At 39.6% G+C, this 17,822-nt stretch overlaps 1 protein-coding gene across 1 annotated transcript; it reads left to right on the plus strand.

Moving 5' to 3' along the window:
- Nucleotides 1-5,334: 5,334 nt before the first annotated feature.
- On the plus strand, nucleotides 5,335-17,665 carry LOC137293895 (apoptosis regulatory protein Siva-like). Its single transcript, XM_067824688.1, has 4 exons — nucleotides 5,335-5,561; nucleotides 13,755-14,159; nucleotides 15,917-16,058; nucleotides 16,708-17,665. The coding sequence occupies exons 1-4, from the start codon at nucleotides 5,444-5,446 to the stop codon at nucleotides 16,751-16,753; spliced, it is 711 nt and encodes a 236-aa protein (XP_067680789.1). The 5' UTR covers nucleotides 5,335-5,443; the 3' UTR covers nucleotides 16,754-17,665.
- The last annotated feature ends 157 nt before the right edge of the window (nucleotides 17,666-17,822 follow it).

Consider the following 17,822-nt stretch of genomic DNA (forward strand, 5'->3'; position numbering starts at 1 on the left):
TCTCACGTGAACTTCGATGCTTAAAACTGAACCTTTGCTATTTCTCGTAAACACAACCACATTCATTAAACACGTATAGTGCACGTACATTAACTGCACCCAGACCCTTTTAAAGCACAGAGAATGTGAAACTGAATCACGTTTAGAAAATGACATAGTTTGCAAACAACGAAAGGACTCTGACTGTCGGTATGGTTATCCATGTTGCCTCAGATGTGATGAGTACCAGGCACTTCCATGTGCATCCATGCATCCACTGTTTGCTGTCTCAGACAACGTTTTCGGGCCACCGGAAGTGCTGTCAATAAAATCGTCTGCGACTTGGTGCACCACCTGTGACGACAGCTCAACAGGGACGCAATATCCAAGTTCCACATTTGCCAAATCAGTTGCTGATACGACATGTGGAACAACTGGGACAAGACAACCACATGTCCGGGCCCAAACGGTGCGAAGACGCCTTCCTGCCTTCAAGATCTGGTGTTGTCACCTGTACCGCTGTCCTACTTTACTGCATCGCAACAGACTTACCAGGCAGCAGTGAGCAGCTAATTGGGCCAATCTTGGCTTCGGAAATGGCGAGATGTCATTTCTTCAGACAGGCATAATCTGTTAAGAGTCTCGCTTCAGATGAATCCAGGCATAACGTACCCTTTGCAGATGGACGTCAACGGATTCATAGTCGTTGAGGAGAAAGACTCGCCAAACTTGAACGTGATCGCTTTGGAGGGGGTGGTGTCATGACCAAAGACATGTGCTGAACTGACACAGGCCCTTAAACATCACTGGCAGACCATTCCACAATTGTTCCTGAGAAAACTGTGTTTCAATGCCCCGGCTACTGCGAGCATGTCTTGCTGTGCACGGAGGACACACTGGATACTGACTGCAAGAGACCCCCTCCTTTGTTTGATGCCGTTGTTACATCACTATCTTGTTGTTGATTGGACATTTTCAGATGTAATTATCCACAGATGTTCACTGAAAACGTATCTGCCGGTTATATTAATATATGTTGATATATGTGTGAGTAAAGAAACTATGTATTGTTTTAATACATTTCAGTATAATTATTCCAACGCGTATTGTTACAGTTTTCGTTCACTAAGTATATCGGGTCCACGGGAGACCATCAAACTTAGTAATTAGAGACCATGAGTTTGATCCTTACTTTACATCGTATCAGTGACAACACAGACTTGTGAGTCTGCGAAGTCAAGAATGTTAAAGGTGCGATAGAATTGGCCCTTTTCAAGAAGCGACTGAAGGGACCGGGTGGTCACGCTGACTTCGTTGATACATGTCAATCCCAACTGCACACAGTGGTGTTGATGATGTCAGTCACTGGATGGTCTGGCCTAGATTTGGTTATTTACATGAGTAGTCCAAGACATCCACGTCATGTTTCACGTTTTGTAACACTGACAAGGATTGAAAGCGTTTATTTGCTATTTATGGGTAAATCTTTAGGAACTTAGGATGTCTACTGTGCAATAAAACTAATAGGATTCTTTTTTTTGCAAATAGATTTAACTCTATCTGAAATATGAAAGGTATTTTCACAATTGACAGTCATATTGGATTAGAGTGTGATATAAATGTTAAATGAAATGTGATGCCTACCGATGATGCTGTGAAGCCACCCAACTTGGGTTTACTGCAAGTCCTACTGTCCTGTGGCATGTGAACCTTTGACTGTGGTCTAAATCGACATTCTAGAAATATTAGGGCATACTTGTCCTTAGGATATAGTGACCGGACATGACTCTGGCACACGTCCCTGGGCACAGCGACTGATAACGCACGGACTGCTCACTGGTCACTCGCGTTATTACTTATACCGCTGACCTCACACCTACTGTTTACTGACCGCATTCTACACGGTGCTCATGTCGGTCAGTTGCTAGAGTGAGCAAGTTCAATACACGTGCTACACGGCGTTTTACAGTCTGTATACAATATACAAGTACAATACACGTGCGACAGGGCGTTTTACAGTCTGTATACAATATACACGTACAATACACGTGCTACACGGCGTTTTACAGTCAGCATACAATATACAAGTACAATACAAGTGGTGTCACGTGGGGTTTTACAATCAGCAAACAACATACCAGTACAAATACGTGCTATATGACGTTTTACAGTCAGCATACAATATACAAGTACAATACACCTGTTACATGGTACATAAATACATGCTGCGGAGTGCTCGTCTATCATTAGTCAATAGAAACTACATGTGGTATAGAGCGTCGATCAATCATTAGCCAGTGCAAACTACACGTGGTATAGAGCGTCGATCAATCATTAACCAATACAACCTACACATGGTATAGAGCGTCGATCAATCAGTAACCAGTGCAAACTACATGTGGTATAGAGCGTGGATCAATCATTAGCCAGTGCAAACTACACGTGGTATTGACTGTCGATCGATCATTAGCCAACACAAAGTACACATGGTATTGACGTCGATCAATCATTAGCCAGTACAAACTACACATCGTATGGACTGTCGATCAATCAGTAGCTAGTGCAAACTACACGTGTTATAGAGCGTCGATCAATCATTAGCCAATACAAACTACATGTGGTATTCAGCGTCAATCAATCATTAGCCAGTACAAACTACACATGGTATGGACTGTCGATCAATCAGTAGCCAGTGCAAACTACACGTGGTTTTGAGCGTCGATCAATCAGTAGTCAGTGCAAACTACATGTGGTATAGACTGTCGATCAATCATGAGCCAGTACAAACTACACATGGTATAGAGCGTCGATCAATCAGTAGCCAGTGCAAACTACACGCGGTATTGAGCGACGATCAATCAGTAGCCAGTGCAAACTACATGTGGTATTGAGCGTCGACCAATCATTAGCCAGTGCAAACTACACGTGTTATAGAGCGTTGGTCAATCATTATTCAATAGAAACTACACCTGGTATAGAGCGTCGATCAATCATTAACCAATACAAACTACACGTGGTATAGAGCGTTGGTCAATCATTAGCCAATACAAACTATAGAGCGTTATATCAATCAATTAGTCAATACAAACTACACGTGGTATAGACCGTCGATCAACCATTATTCAGTGCAAACTACATGTGGTATGGACTGTCGATCAATCATTAGCCAATGCAATCTACACGTCTTATAGAGCGTCGGTCAATCATTAGCCAGTACAAACTACACGTGGCATAGAGCGTCGATCAATCATGAGCCAGTACAAACTGCACGTGCTATAGAGCGTTGGTCAATCATTATCCAATACAAACTACACGTGGTATAGAGCGTCGGTCATTCATGGACCATTACAAAGTACACTTCGGGGTGTCGGTCTATGACTTTTGATAGGCCTAAACAATATCCACGTGCTACAGGGAATCGGACAAGATTAACGTATGTAAGAAATACAGTTCGCTCTACCACCACCGCGTATTGTGTGATACATTCGCCTACACTTAGGCTCTGAACTGTTTGAGTTATCTAGTTTGGGAACACATACGTCTGAGTGCTCTAACGGTATAATAACTGAGGGCAAAAGTGTATTTTACTTCAAAGAAGAAATAAGGTGCTCTCATGTAGTTTAAAGTGCGAGTACGACGCTATGACGGCGATGGCAACTGACCTGCATCGTGACCTCGGTTACCAAGGGTGGCACGATAACGAGGGGACATACCAGAATGGCGAGGTGACGTCAATACAGTGTGACGTCATGCAAAAAGTGTGTTTTATCGCTTGAAAAAGTACTACCTTTCAGCAAAGTAGATCTGTTTTAGAAACACATATAAACGCATGTCAGAGCGTCGTGACACATCCATAAACAAAATACTCGCAAGCAGTCGAGCGAAAATGGTTCAAAGGTGCAGACGCGCATTCATCACGATGCATTTGGATTTCCTCCCCAAAAGTCAACAATATCATATGCATATAGGCACCATATTTTACGCAATAATCTACGAAGTGATTTAAAGGCCTATTGTACACGCATGTAGTCTCAAAGCCGTCTTGAGCAGTCTGACAACGAGGGACAAATGAACAATGAGCTTTACATCACACTGTGCAGGTGGAGAATCGGTTAAGTGGGTTTAGTTTTACAATCAAGATTACAACAACAATATTACAGTGATATCACAGCAGGGGACAACAGAAGTGGGCTTCACACATTGTACCCATGTGGGGAATCGAATCGGTATGTCGAAAAAACGCTCTAACCACTAGGCTACACCACCCTCCGTGGAGAAGTGATCCAAGTCTGTCGACTTGAAGAGGCAGCGCTGCCCATCCTTGACTATAGCTCATATTCGCTGTCAAGGACAATCAGCACATGTACATGCATTAGCAAAATAGGAAAATTTGTCATTACCGTCAGGTGGTATATATAACAGCTATTTAATGTGTTCTGAAAACTGACGTATAGGGCAACTGGTCATGTACAGGCCACAACACATTGACATATTTCTCCAACCTGGTGAGCTAAAATGTCGAAAAGAACGTTTCTTCGCCGTTCTTCATATTTTTGGCAAAAAATGATGAAGACGTCTTTGAAATATTTTGAATGAGACACTTGGCACAGAAGCATCACTCAATATAGCGGCCACGTCTGCAGGTTTTGTGTTCAATGTGCAGAGTAGGTCTTCGACACAAAGTATGGAAATTTTGGAAACTCTGGGGCTGACAGTTCTAGTTCGAGCTCAGCACATCTAGGAACAAACTACTCAGAAAACACGGCTAAAACCTTCAACGCGATGTAGCTGTCAAAAGGCGCCTTTTAGTTACATAGGTCCTACAGAGAGAAAATGGATTCTGCACTTGCAACAGAAATTTGGTGGTAATCACTTGTAGTTTCAATGACCATTGCTTTGGAAATAGAAATATTTGAATATATTTTGAATTGTCTGCCCTTTGCTAATGAGCGAAGAGTTTTAAACTTTGGCGCAAACAACAGCTGCACTGTGGGCATCTTGGTCTATTTTTATGCGATTTTGAGCATTGGATTAAGAGCAATATGTGTGGTACAAAATACGGTGACTCAATAAATGAAAATACGAACGATTACAGTAGCCCTGGTCCATCCCGTGGGCAAGGTGCCCTAAACATCTAGAATGTTCGAATTTGATAAAACACGATTTTGAACATCTTGGAGTCACTAATCGATTGTATTCATAGCGGCATAAAACTTATATACTTAACATCCACAATAACTAAAATAATGTTTTCGGTTTTAGGAAAAAAATAATTTATTTTACTTTCCTGGCGCCATTCTGACGATAAAATCCCCGACTAAGGCTCACACGTCAATTAAAGGGAAGTAACCATGCACAGGAGAAGAGCGCATGCGTCAGTAATCGGAAATGCTGTAATTCCCCGCGAAACTGTCAACAACAAAAGTGTCGACTAGGTTAATTGTTGTGGCAGTTGCACATCATCATGCCCAAGCGATCCAACCCCTTTGGTGAACAGTCACCCCTACAGTTGAAAACTCATGTTGGTCAAAAGGAAGTGGATCTTGGCGTTGCACAAGACGAACTCATGAAGTCTGTATATGGTGCGTATTTAAACATGCTTTGACAGATTTCTCGTGCAGCGTCAGAGTTTCAAATCCGAAACAAGTCAGTATTGCGATGTCAGCTGACATAGGTCTGGTAAAACCGCTCGCCAGTGGTTCATTCGGTGATAGCTAAACTGCGAGGGATGGGTACGAGTTGGCACTGCGCACGATCATCTCCTTATGGCGAGGGAGACGTGGTCGGGTCAGCGGCTTATAGTGAATTCGTACACCAGACTGGTTCGTAGACGTGGAAATCCGGTGGATTCGTAGACAAATTGAGCGGTGGATTCGTAGACGTTAGTAAATGATGTTAGTAAATGTTAGTTTGGTATTATTATTAATTCTGACATTAGTGCAAACGAAAAGTGTTTGAGTTTGGTGAAATAAAACAATATATCAGGTAATTATGATCGGTGTTTGAAAAAAAAACATGATGAGAGGCGTGCAAATAATATAATATTCTCTGAGTTCTCTGAAATAAGTACCAAACTACACAATAGGTAACTATGATCAACATTCAACTACGGAAACAAGCTAACAAGTAGCAGTGGAGAAGAAGGATAGAGTGTGTTGGTCACCGACAAATAATTAACAGCACACTTGAATATACACACACTATTTCACAATCAAAACAACTCACTACTTCCTATTCCCACAGAACTGATCAACATTCAACAACACAGACACAAGCCCAGAAGTAGCACTGGAGAAGGTGGGTGGGTGACCGCCAAAGTAATTAACAAAACGCAATCAAAACAACTCACTAGTTCCTATTCCCACAGAATTGATCAACATTCAACGATACAGACACAAGCCCAGAAGTAGCACTGGAGAAGGTGGGTGGGTGACCGCCAAAGTAATTAACAAAACGCAATCAAAACAACTCACTAGTTCCTAATTAACATTCTCAACAACTAAGTGCAACCGAATGGCTTCAATGAGTAAACAGTGAAAACTGTTTAACCATTTCATTGTTTTCTTATTTGCGGAAAACAAAACAAAAATATTCACAATATATAAGCCTAGTGGATTATCAAAATTAATATGCTTGCAGAATAATATTATTCAATTATTTATACACGTCTACGAAATCACCGTCTACGAAACAGTCTGGGTTACGAAATCACAGCGTCTACGAACTGGTTCAGTCTACGAAAACACTGTCTCCCGTGTCAGCAGTGTTACTGCACATGTCCAGGATTGAGGTTCTAACAGTCAAAATCAGAAATGAGATTACAGTACACAAGGGCAACTCTGTTTACAGGTCTTACACAAGGATAAAGCAACTCCGTTTATAGGTCTTACACAAGGATAAGGCAACTCTGTTTACTGGTCTTGCACAAGGATAAGGCAACTCTGTTTACTGGTCTTGCACAAGGTTAAGGCAACTCTGTTTACAGGTCTTACACAAGGATAAGGCAACTCTGTTTATAGGCACCATATTCATTCTACCGCAGATAAACGGAGGAATATACTAAGTGGTTCAACTTTTCTATATTGTACTTAATTGGGGGGCTTCTAGTTATTTTTGTGAGTCCACTAGTAATTGCTGTTTTAGGTTTTGTTAATAATACTAGTATGCATCAAATGTTATTTGGGATGAGGAATGGGAGAAACTCTTACCCTGGTCATCTTGACTGAGCATGGACTTCGTGAAGTTTCTAGATCAGTGCTGTTTGTCCACCCAGTCACATTAAAATAAAATAGGGCTGAATTAAGGGGTCATTGTTTTTTATGGGTATGACAGATGTGTACACCAGGTACATTTCTGTTTACAGAAAAGCACCCTAACCAATATCGGAATACAGAAATGTGCCTTCATCCAATTCCATTTGTTCTTGTCTTGATTGGAATCATGTTGTATAAGAAACGACCATTCACAGTGATGAGTATTTCACAGAGCACAGTACCATTTGCAGTCAGTTGAACAGAAACAACTCTACATACAGTTTGGGGTGGCAAAATATGGACTTGTCCGTTTAAGGTGCTGGGTACGTTTCTGTATTTTGACCTTGTTTAAGGTACATATAGAAATCTATCTCAGTGTTCCCACTGATTTTGAAAATTGCTGGTGGCTTATGCCACTATGAAAATTCCGGCTGAAACAGTTTTTGTCCAGAGAGAAAGTAGTCAGTATTTATAACGAAATACTGTCAATAAATGTGTTGCACGGTGTGCTGTTCATTAGACCTACAGATTACATACAGTTATCTATTCAATACCATGCTGAGGCAATCAGAAACTGATTTCAAGCTGTCCAACTACATTCATTAAATGTGTTCAGAATGTCATTAAATAAATTGAATGAACTGATGAATAAAATCAACATCATTCATAGAAGTTGTCAAACGTACGTATAAATTACTCTGTCCATCCTTTTGTGCGATTGTGTAATGTAAGTCTAGTCACTGACAAGAGAGATCTCGGCTTTTGTTGCCTCAGTCTTTACGCTCAGACACACTGTTTAATGCAGAAAGTGCGCATGAAGTATATTTGTCACGGGTCATAACGGTGCAAGTTCCATAATTTACATATTAATAGCGATTCCTTGCTCAATGCATTCAAAATACCATTATTTCACCCAAAACGTTCGTCTAAAGCTAAAAGGTTTCGTCTACGAGGACATCACTCTAATATGATTGGCTGCCTTTGGTCATATGCCTGATTTTGACCAATCACAATCCCTATAGCAGACTGTGTCGCTTCTTACAACTGTGAGAATACTCTCGGCAAGGGTACAGTCAATAGCAAATTTCGAACGATACCAGGCATCAAGCGAATTGCGTCGGATGTTATTCATACGAAGCTTATAAAACGGAGGTATTTCCACTATTGTGTCATATTAGCGAGGGGAAAGCTTCTGATAATGGAAAATTGGCAACTATATGTACTATTTAAGATATCTTTTTATGATAATTCTCTGATTACGTAAATATGACAAAATAAAACATGTGAAAGTGGCTTGAGTGCAAGTTCCAGGCCGATTTCCATTAGCCCAAAATTTCTACATAAAACATTTCATGGTGTATTTTAAGGTCACATGCAACGTAAAACACAACTATGTAGATTCTTATAGCTTTGGGTATGCACTTACCGAAACAAATAAAAATGCCAATTCAACCTATAAAGTTGAAAAAACCTGTGATGAAAAAAGGCCTGCGAAATCGGAATTCAAGTGATTCACTAATTTTCCCCCAGCGTTGGGAGAAAAAGTGGTTTCAACACCTATGCTGCGCTCATAATGCATGCACTGTAAATAGGTTCGCGGAACTTTAAACAGTATGCCTGCGTGGAGTATGAGGTCGTGAGCAGTAGTCTAAGCTTGGTTGTGTACAGAAACAAGTAAATAATCTACTCGTTACACAAAAAAACATGTTGATTGTGATAAGCAGACTCAGTGTCTGGTTTATTGACACTTACAACTTACATGTCTGCTTGTCTGTCTGCTAATGACTATATGCAATGCACAACTTCAGTCACTGACCACATGCAGTTAATACCTATCAGGCTTATATGCCATAAACAAAGAGCCAGCTAAGCGTATCGGCAAATGAACCAGTGGCCAATGAAAAGGTGTCGTTACACTCGAGTACACACCCACCAGCTCTGGCTGGGTTCGGTATCAAAACTGCAACTTACTGAATGAAAAAAATATCCATTTATAATTCATTTGGTCCTAATAGTTATGTTGATGCTGAAATATGAAGTATATTTGGATAAATGAAACTGACCAAAGCTGCAAATACTAGAATATGGCAGAATGTGCCCAGTGTAAAGCATTCTAACTAAATTTTAAAATATACAAATACAAAAATACCGGAAACATACCACCTCTTAATACAAAGAAAAATGAGCATGTTAGTCAAAAAGGAAACACATTTTAAACTGGTGCTTGCGAAAAACTCTCATCCGCTGGTGAACAGCTACTGGAAACTCACAATATTGTTGGACCTAAGGAGTGGCATAACTGGTAGAGATGAAACATCAGTGAGTGGAGCTAATACGCACTCGATGAGCTTGAAGATCTAGTTGCTATGCTGGCGTCATAGGGCATTGTTTTTAGAGTGTGTTTTTGAAACAGAATCACCTATAATTATGTAAACGAGTATTATGATGTGTTTTTAGAGTTTTTGGTGCAGCCATAATATCTATCTCTAATATCTGTAGTACCTCTGCCCAAAATGATGTCAGCTAAAACAGGACGGAACAGAGCGACGAACAGCATACAAATTGTAATTAAATTTGTGGATAACCTTGATTGATGGGGAAATATCATGCTATTTTGTAAATGATATCACAAAGGGGTGCTTTGATGTACACACATTGCCACGTCTCTCTAACAAAAATGTTCTGAAGCTCATTTCGCATTTCACGTAACTATACTAAATCTAATTGCCCAGCCCTGAGATAAACAGCCCAGTGTCGCTAATGCCACTAATACCAGTGTTATTTTTACAGAAAGTCAAATAGAAAAGATACCATACCGTTAGCACCAACCTACTCACATCACTTCGGCTGGGTTCCTAGATGCAAATACTAATTGCAGTGGGCTGTTGTGCATTGGAATACATGGATGGAACTAATTCTTGAATTGCTAATGTACCCCAGTACAGTGGCACTTGTAAAATCACTTGCCCTGATAATTGTTCCACTATACCAGCCCATTCTATTGTTGATTATTTAAATAAACAACATAATTAACAATTGAAAGTCAGCCGGACACCGGTACAGTGTGATATACATATTCACTTGCCCGACAGAAAACACCACTAGACTGGGACATCAGGCAATGGGTTATTTCCGCCCCTGGGATATATTGTAACTGACTACATATCCCCAATACAAGGTGATGTCGCATTTTGTGTGCACATGAAGAGGTGATGATTTCAAATAACTTCGATAAACAACTGTTTTGTTCATGTGTGGAATATTGGGCATTTTCAGTTTGCTGTCAGTGAATAAGATAATCAGTGCGTATATAGTCTGGTTCATAATTATTGAGAATTTTTCTTCTTACTTTGAGCTACCCTAACACCTCAACCGATTCACTGATACTTAAAACTAAGTAATGGTATAAGGGAGGTAACTCATCTTGGCCTACTGAGTATAGTACAATTAGAGTTACCTCCCCTGAATTTGTAGCAGACGTCATTTTCCTCAGCACTGTCAACAATGTCTGCTGAAGATAAAAGAAGGTTGATTTTTGAGTTGTATAATCAAGGAATTGATGATGTAAATACATTGGCAGAGAGAACAGGAACTCCTCTTTCTACTGTGTATAGGATTAGGAAGAATTTTAAAGAGGGAAAGGATTTTGGGCACCAGAAAGGAGCAGGGAGACACAGAAAATTGGACTTCTCAGATCGCGCCCGGCTGGGAATTTTAGCGTCTAAAAAGCAAAGGGCAAGCATCTCCAACATCAGGTATGAAATGATAGAAAGGGGATCAACAGTTGTATCCAAATCTACAGTTAGAAGAAATTTGATTGATCTTGGATGGGAGAAAAAGACTGGAATTCCTTCTCCTCTCATGAAACAAGAACATAAAGACAGGCGTGTTGAGTGGTGTTTGGCACATGAAAACTTTGACTGGGAAAATGTGATTTTTACTGATGAAAGCTCAATATGGGTATATCCCAATAATGTGAAAATATGGACAAAGTCTGCGTCAGCACCGTTGTATCGACGACCTAAATACAGCCCAAAGTTTCATGTATGGGGAGGGATATCCTTATTAGGAACGACCCCGCTGTGTGTGTTTGAGGGAAATCTGACAAGTCAACGCTACACTAACATATTAGATAATTTTTCTGCACATGTGTTTTATGGAAATGACTGGATTTTGCAGCAAGATAATGATCCTAAACACACCGCAAAACATGCCAAGCAGTGGTTTCAGGAGAAAAATGTGACTGCATTACCATTTCCTGCATATAGTCCTGACTTAAATCCCATTGAGAACATTTGGGGGATGATGAAGGAATGTGTGAATCAAAAGGGGTTGACAAAAATTAAAGACATGAAGAGAGAAGTGGTCCGATACTGGGACAGCATAACTCACGAGACACTAACCTCTCTGATAGGAAGTATGCCTACCCGTCTTAGACTGTACCGTGAAGCTCAAGGAGACTTGATAAAATATTAAATTGTTACCTACACAACATGAAAAGGTCAGTTCACTTTCACAATACATTCAATTTTACCTGATTTGTTCTCGTTTAATAATATGAAATGCTTTAGCTATTCTCAATAATTTTGAACCATACTGTACAAAAAATGAAATCGCGCATTTAAAAAATTATTTTCGCTGCATTTCCCTTATGTCCACAAATCAAGGTCATGCAAATGGACTACAGATGTGTATTCCATGTGTGTTGCCCTTTATAGAAATGTACCCAACACGAAGTTCAAATGCAGAAACATACCATGTACCCTAAATGGGGACAAGTCCATATTCGTCAACACAAAATCAAAACAGGTTCATGTTGTACTTCCCATTCTCCTGATTTCAAGGTATCGTGAAATATTTGTCATTGTGCATGCTTGTTTCCTAAAAATGTAATACTCCGTGACAATCTGCGTTAGAACTGGTCTTCAGCAACTCATGCTTGTAAACGGCGAGTAACAGGATCCGATGGACAGACTGGTAGATTGAAGTTCATGCTGTTGATCACTGGTTTGTCTGGTCCAATTCTGTAATTTACAGACCGCTGCCACATACCTGTAATGTTGCTGAATGCTTCATTGACCATCCTATGGTGCATTTCTGTATTCTGATTTTGGCTGCTGTACTTTCTCTGAGAAAAAATGTACCTTTGGTACATATCTGTAGTTCCAACAATGACCCTTTCTTCATTACTATTTAATCCCACCTAGGCCAACTAGGGACCGTAAGATGGTTTGCTGGTGAACGCAACTATCTGTAAGGACAGTGGACATAGTCTTTGAGACAATATTTAAACAACTACAGTGGAAGCTGTCAAAACTGACATCTGCCCAATCCGACAAGTTGTCATCACAGGCACATGATCTCAGTCCCAATCGCGACTTGTACATTTATCATCAGCTATACAATCCGGCACATTGTCTAAACCGGAATATTTCTTCAGTCTCTATGAGTGCCGGTTTAGACAGCTTCCACATTATACCAAAGGGCACATGTTATTAAATTTCGTAAGTCTAAATGAGCAGAGGTAAAGAATGATAGATTGTAGATAGCATAATCAGGAAATAACCTGATGGTTCAAGTACATAGTGTTAGTAAAGCATTGTATTTTCTTATTGATAATGCATGGATAGTGTGATGACATCTGTTTTCTTGTCTTCTTTTCTTGTCTTCTTTTCTTGTCATCTGCCCACTGCAACATAAAATTTTGGAGTTGAGAATTGGTCTCACCAGCCAGCTCAACACTCATTCTCCACCCCAACGATCAGAAGTCATGGTCATTTTCACTAGCGAAGGACATAAGTCAGTTGACATATATTAATAATACATATTTGATATGTTTGAAACAATATACTCCGTGTACCCTAACTAACATGCAGTACATTCGCCACTTGTGATGATATAACATGATAACGCAACATCTGTTTGTCATGATTCATTTGATGCTCAAATGAATTTATAATAGGCATAATTAGTTGCAACACAACTTGTTTTGCTTTATAAAGGTTCCAAAAGATTGACTTATCTCATGTGTGATAATGTATTATATTTTATGTAGTGTTATGCATATAGAAACAAGAGTATTTATCAGTTGATTTAAAAGTAACATCGATCAAAGGATTAACTAATAATGTATATTTATGGATTAATGATGGTTGGTTTGCAGAGCAGGTTTGTCAAATGTTAGTGTTTATGTATATAGCTTTACTAACCCAGACTGAAGACTGCGATATCCTGTTGTAAAATACCTTTGTAAAAACAATATCCTATCGTTATAGGTCTCCCCAACAATATATGGATTGACTAAAAATACTTGAAAGAGTCATGAAATCATGTAAATAGTTGCCACTGGTACTCTTTCGACTGACAAGTGAAACTTTATATCAATCTGAAAAACCTGAAACAAAGTCATATGACCAGTTACGGACCTATCACACGTTGAAGTTTATGTTGATTTCAGAACAGCAGTAATACCTCTTTACTTCTTCATAAATGAAATTTAAACAAGAAAAACTCACATTTCAGAGAAAACAAGAGACATTTTGTTCAAAGGATCCCAAAAGGCCTTTACTAAAGGCGTTATGGTTGATGCAAATGACAACATGATGTGGCAGGCCTCAGGAGAACCGACGTCGTTGCCCAGTCTGCTGCCAGGACAGATGTGCCTTGACCAGAGCGGTCAGCTGACCACTCCTACAGCTAAAAGTGAAGAAACTGAGATGAGGATGACGACAGATGAGGACATGGCAGTGGGGAAGACCCACTGTGGCGATGCTGTGACACGACTGCCTGGTCAACTGTGTCTTGACCACAATGGTCAACTGGTGTCATCTACTGGGGTTAGTGGGGATAAGTCTGAGGACTCAGGTGCTCCTGGATTCTCCTTCAAGAAACAATCAACATTTCCGTCTTTAAGCATAAAACCAAAAGGCAAGCTAAATGTTTCAATTGGAGGGTGTTTGGTTTGTCATTTTGTTTCTATTTTTCCATGTTTTGTGTTCTGTAATGCACTGTTCATTCACGAAATTAATTGTAAAATTTGAACATCACATGTGATTCTGCAATGCACCCTATCCATTGTTACTGCTTGCTTTTGCATTGGTTCACCTATAACACAGTACAGATGATGCACAGCGTTTTCGTGCCCTGTCAAAATGTTCATAGAAACGTTATGTTGTTTTTTGACTTTCTGTTTGATGTTGTTCAGTGAGTAAGTTGACGTTGGCATGATAGACATAATTATATGGAGTCATTGTTATCGAAAAACTAAATAATTTCTCATTGAATTCCATCAGCTTGTTGGCAGTGAGCTTCTGTATGTTGGCTACCCTGACCTAGTTTCAAACGATCACACAGAAGATATCATATGGTAGGACATTAACATACCGGTAGTACCATTTAGTAGTGTTGCGATTAATTGAAGTAATTGATGATTGGTCGCAGTGACTAAGCAGTCAGTTATGTTCTCCCGTGATTGAACAGAAACAATTTTGGGACAACTATTTCAGTCCTTGAAACACTTGATGATGGAACATGTGTAAAAAGTTGTCAGGGCCTGAAATTAATTCCGGGAAAATTCACCTCACTTACTGAAAAGTCATGACTCAGTATTTCTAGAAAATTCCAGGAGGTTTATGTTAATGCTGTATTATTTATCACTTAAACATAGCAACTTGCATCATTTTATGAGACCAAAAAAACCCCAGAAAACCATGTTGTACTTATCTGAAGCAAAAACCTGAATAGGAAAATGTGAAAATTGATGCAAACAATTTTTTTTTTTCGCTGATTTAGTGTTGGTAATGAACCAGTCATCAATTTTGAGACTTCAACCAATTCCCAATACTTGTACCATTATTGGTCTTATGTAAAGAGTGTTAACTATTATTTGAAAGGTGTTTTTAGCACAATTTAATGTTCGAAATAAATCACAAAGTTTTGATTCCTGTAAGGACAGCAGTGTTACACTTTAGATTGTCTCTAGAGCGTATACATTTCTTTCGTATACAAGCACCATACCTCCAGGATCCATTATCTGAGATCCCATGCCATCGTAATTTCGTGAGGGGAGTAGTTGTGAGATTAAGGAATGTTAACTACATCGTTATTTTTTTCCAAAAATGCCTGAAGGAAGGATGGTTAAAATAAGAGTCACTTTCAGAACAATAAAAATGACCAACATTTTGTTGTTGATTTTAGCTCTGTTAGTCCTTCCAATATGATGAGGACAGATTTTCTTTAAAACCATTTTTGCAAGGGAAACCAAATTTGATGTGTTTTCTGAGGTAAGAAATGCCTTGGTGGAGTTTGAAACGGAAACTGTGTTACTGACTTATAGCCCTTGTCATGTGTTTCTGGACTGTGTGCATTTATCCACAATGGGGACAGATTTTCTGTTATATAGGAATCCAAATGTAGTATGTATTGTATATTTTCAGGATATGAATGGCGTATCATTTGGAGTTAAAAAAAACCAGAAATCAAATTATATTAGAACACGGTGAGATACTGGGTACTATTTCAGACTTTCACAATCTACTGGTAACTATTGTCTGTCATCAGTAGAATTTTAATTATGCTCAGCACAGTTAAGTAGTCTCAGGTATACATACATTCTACTTCAAGAACAAACTTGCTGGCCTTATTTGGTCGAAACCATTAATTTTTATGTTTTTCCTTCCTCTTAGCTGCATGTGTCAACTGTCGTACCACTGGCCCACGAGGAACATTCATGGTCTGCAACTTTTGTGAGCAGGTGAAATGTCCCTCCTGCAGTGTCCGATGCACCCAATGCAGGGGGGATTTCTGCCGGCTCTGCTCTGTGCTCAAGTAAGTGATCCCCACCAGAATACAGGTGTGATGAAGACACCCCAACTGAATGCCAGTGCCAAAGGACTTAGACGGGACACAGTGACCCCCGAACAAAACATTCTGCCAGTGACCATCGTACTGAACATTTTGACAGTGGCCTTTGGACAAAACACTTCTGATACTGACCCTCGAACCAAACATTCTGACACTGACCCTCGGACAGAACACTTCTGACAGTGACAGACAAAACACTTCTGACAGTGACCGTCAGACAAAACATTCAGGATGCTAGTGCCAAAGGACCTAGACAGGACACTGTTGACAATGACCCTCAGACAAAACACTTCTAACAGTGACCCTCAAGCAAAACTTTGTGTTAGTGACCTTCGCACCAAACACTTTTGACAGTGGCCTTCAGACAAAACACTTCAGACAGTAACTCTTTGACAAGACATCCTGACAGTGACCATTGGACAAAGCACTTCTGACAGTGACCCTCGGACAGAATACTTCTGAAAGTGATCCTTGGACAAAACACTTCTCACAGTGACCCTTGGATGTCCTTTTCATGCTAGATGTAGTGCTGTGACTTTCAGCATCCTGAAAAGAATGTATATGCATGTGTTCATCAGATGGTGATGTAAGATCTTAAAACCTCTGTCCACAGTTACGATGAGGCACTTGAACGACCCTTCTGTCTGAACTGTTCTTGAAAAGCATGTTGGCAGTTATCACCAGCGTAAGCCTCTTCAAGTGATGTCTGGCTTGTCTCCCAGATGACAGTGAATACAGAGATCATCTAGGTGTTCATCCAATGGTTCAACCAGCCAGACCTAGACAAAATGATCAAATGGAAGAAATGAAATAATCCGTTGGCAATAAAAGTCTTCTCAAGCCTCATAGTGGAAAAAATGTGGGTGCAAAGTCTGTTATCTGCAAATGTGATTATATATTGATCAGAGTTGTCCAGTACGCTATACTTTAACATTGCAAATGTTCTATATAGAATAGTTGTAAGGTGGAAGCTCAGGTGGGTCTTAATTCAACTGAACAAATGGAAAATCCTTGAAAAACTGTACAAACTCATCATTATGTTCCTCAGGATTAACTTATTTTTGCCGAGTATACATGATTTGTCCTTGAAAGCTGTGGTGCCTGTAAATGTCAGTGCTGTGATATGTGTTTAAGGCTCTGCATAATGGTTCACTGTAAATCATATCACAGTGAAGACTGTTCTCATGATGGCTGCAGTTACCTCTGTTTGATGCATTTTGAGTTGGGATACTAGTCGCGAGATCATCATCTGTTTGCAGTATGACTGCAGTTATCTCCCTTTAAAAGATATTTGTATTCTGGTTTACTTGTCCAATAATCATGTTCTAGCACACCAAAGCATGTTTGTTATCGGCCCTGCTGCATATTGTGGATGCTAGTTTTGTAACTCTCATTACATATAGACTTACAAGTGTTGTAGTGCTGAAACCACTTTGTGCAACAGGGGCAAATTTTAGAAGGGTCATTTACTAGCCCTTGTACTCATATGACAGCTGAAAGAATCACCAAATATTGCTTAAAATAAACAAATTATTCTTTATGTGTGTCAATAAAATTTATGTTTGTACATGTCCAGTTTTTAAGTTCATGATGAATATGAACTGGGCTTATCCATAGAATTGAATTCTGTCGGTCATGCCCATTGTGAATGCAAGCTTATTTTTCAGTGACATATTTACATGGTACAATATTCAGAATTTTGTGGAGATAGTGCTTTGTTATTAATTT

The sequence above is a fragment of the Haliotis asinina genome, chromosome 8 (assembly GCF_037392515.1).
Source record: "Haliotis asinina isolate JCU_RB_2024 chromosome 8, JCU_Hal_asi_v2, whole genome shotgun sequence".
NCBI lineage: Eukaryota > Metazoa > Mollusca > Gastropoda > Lepetellida > Haliotidae > Haliotis > Haliotis asinina.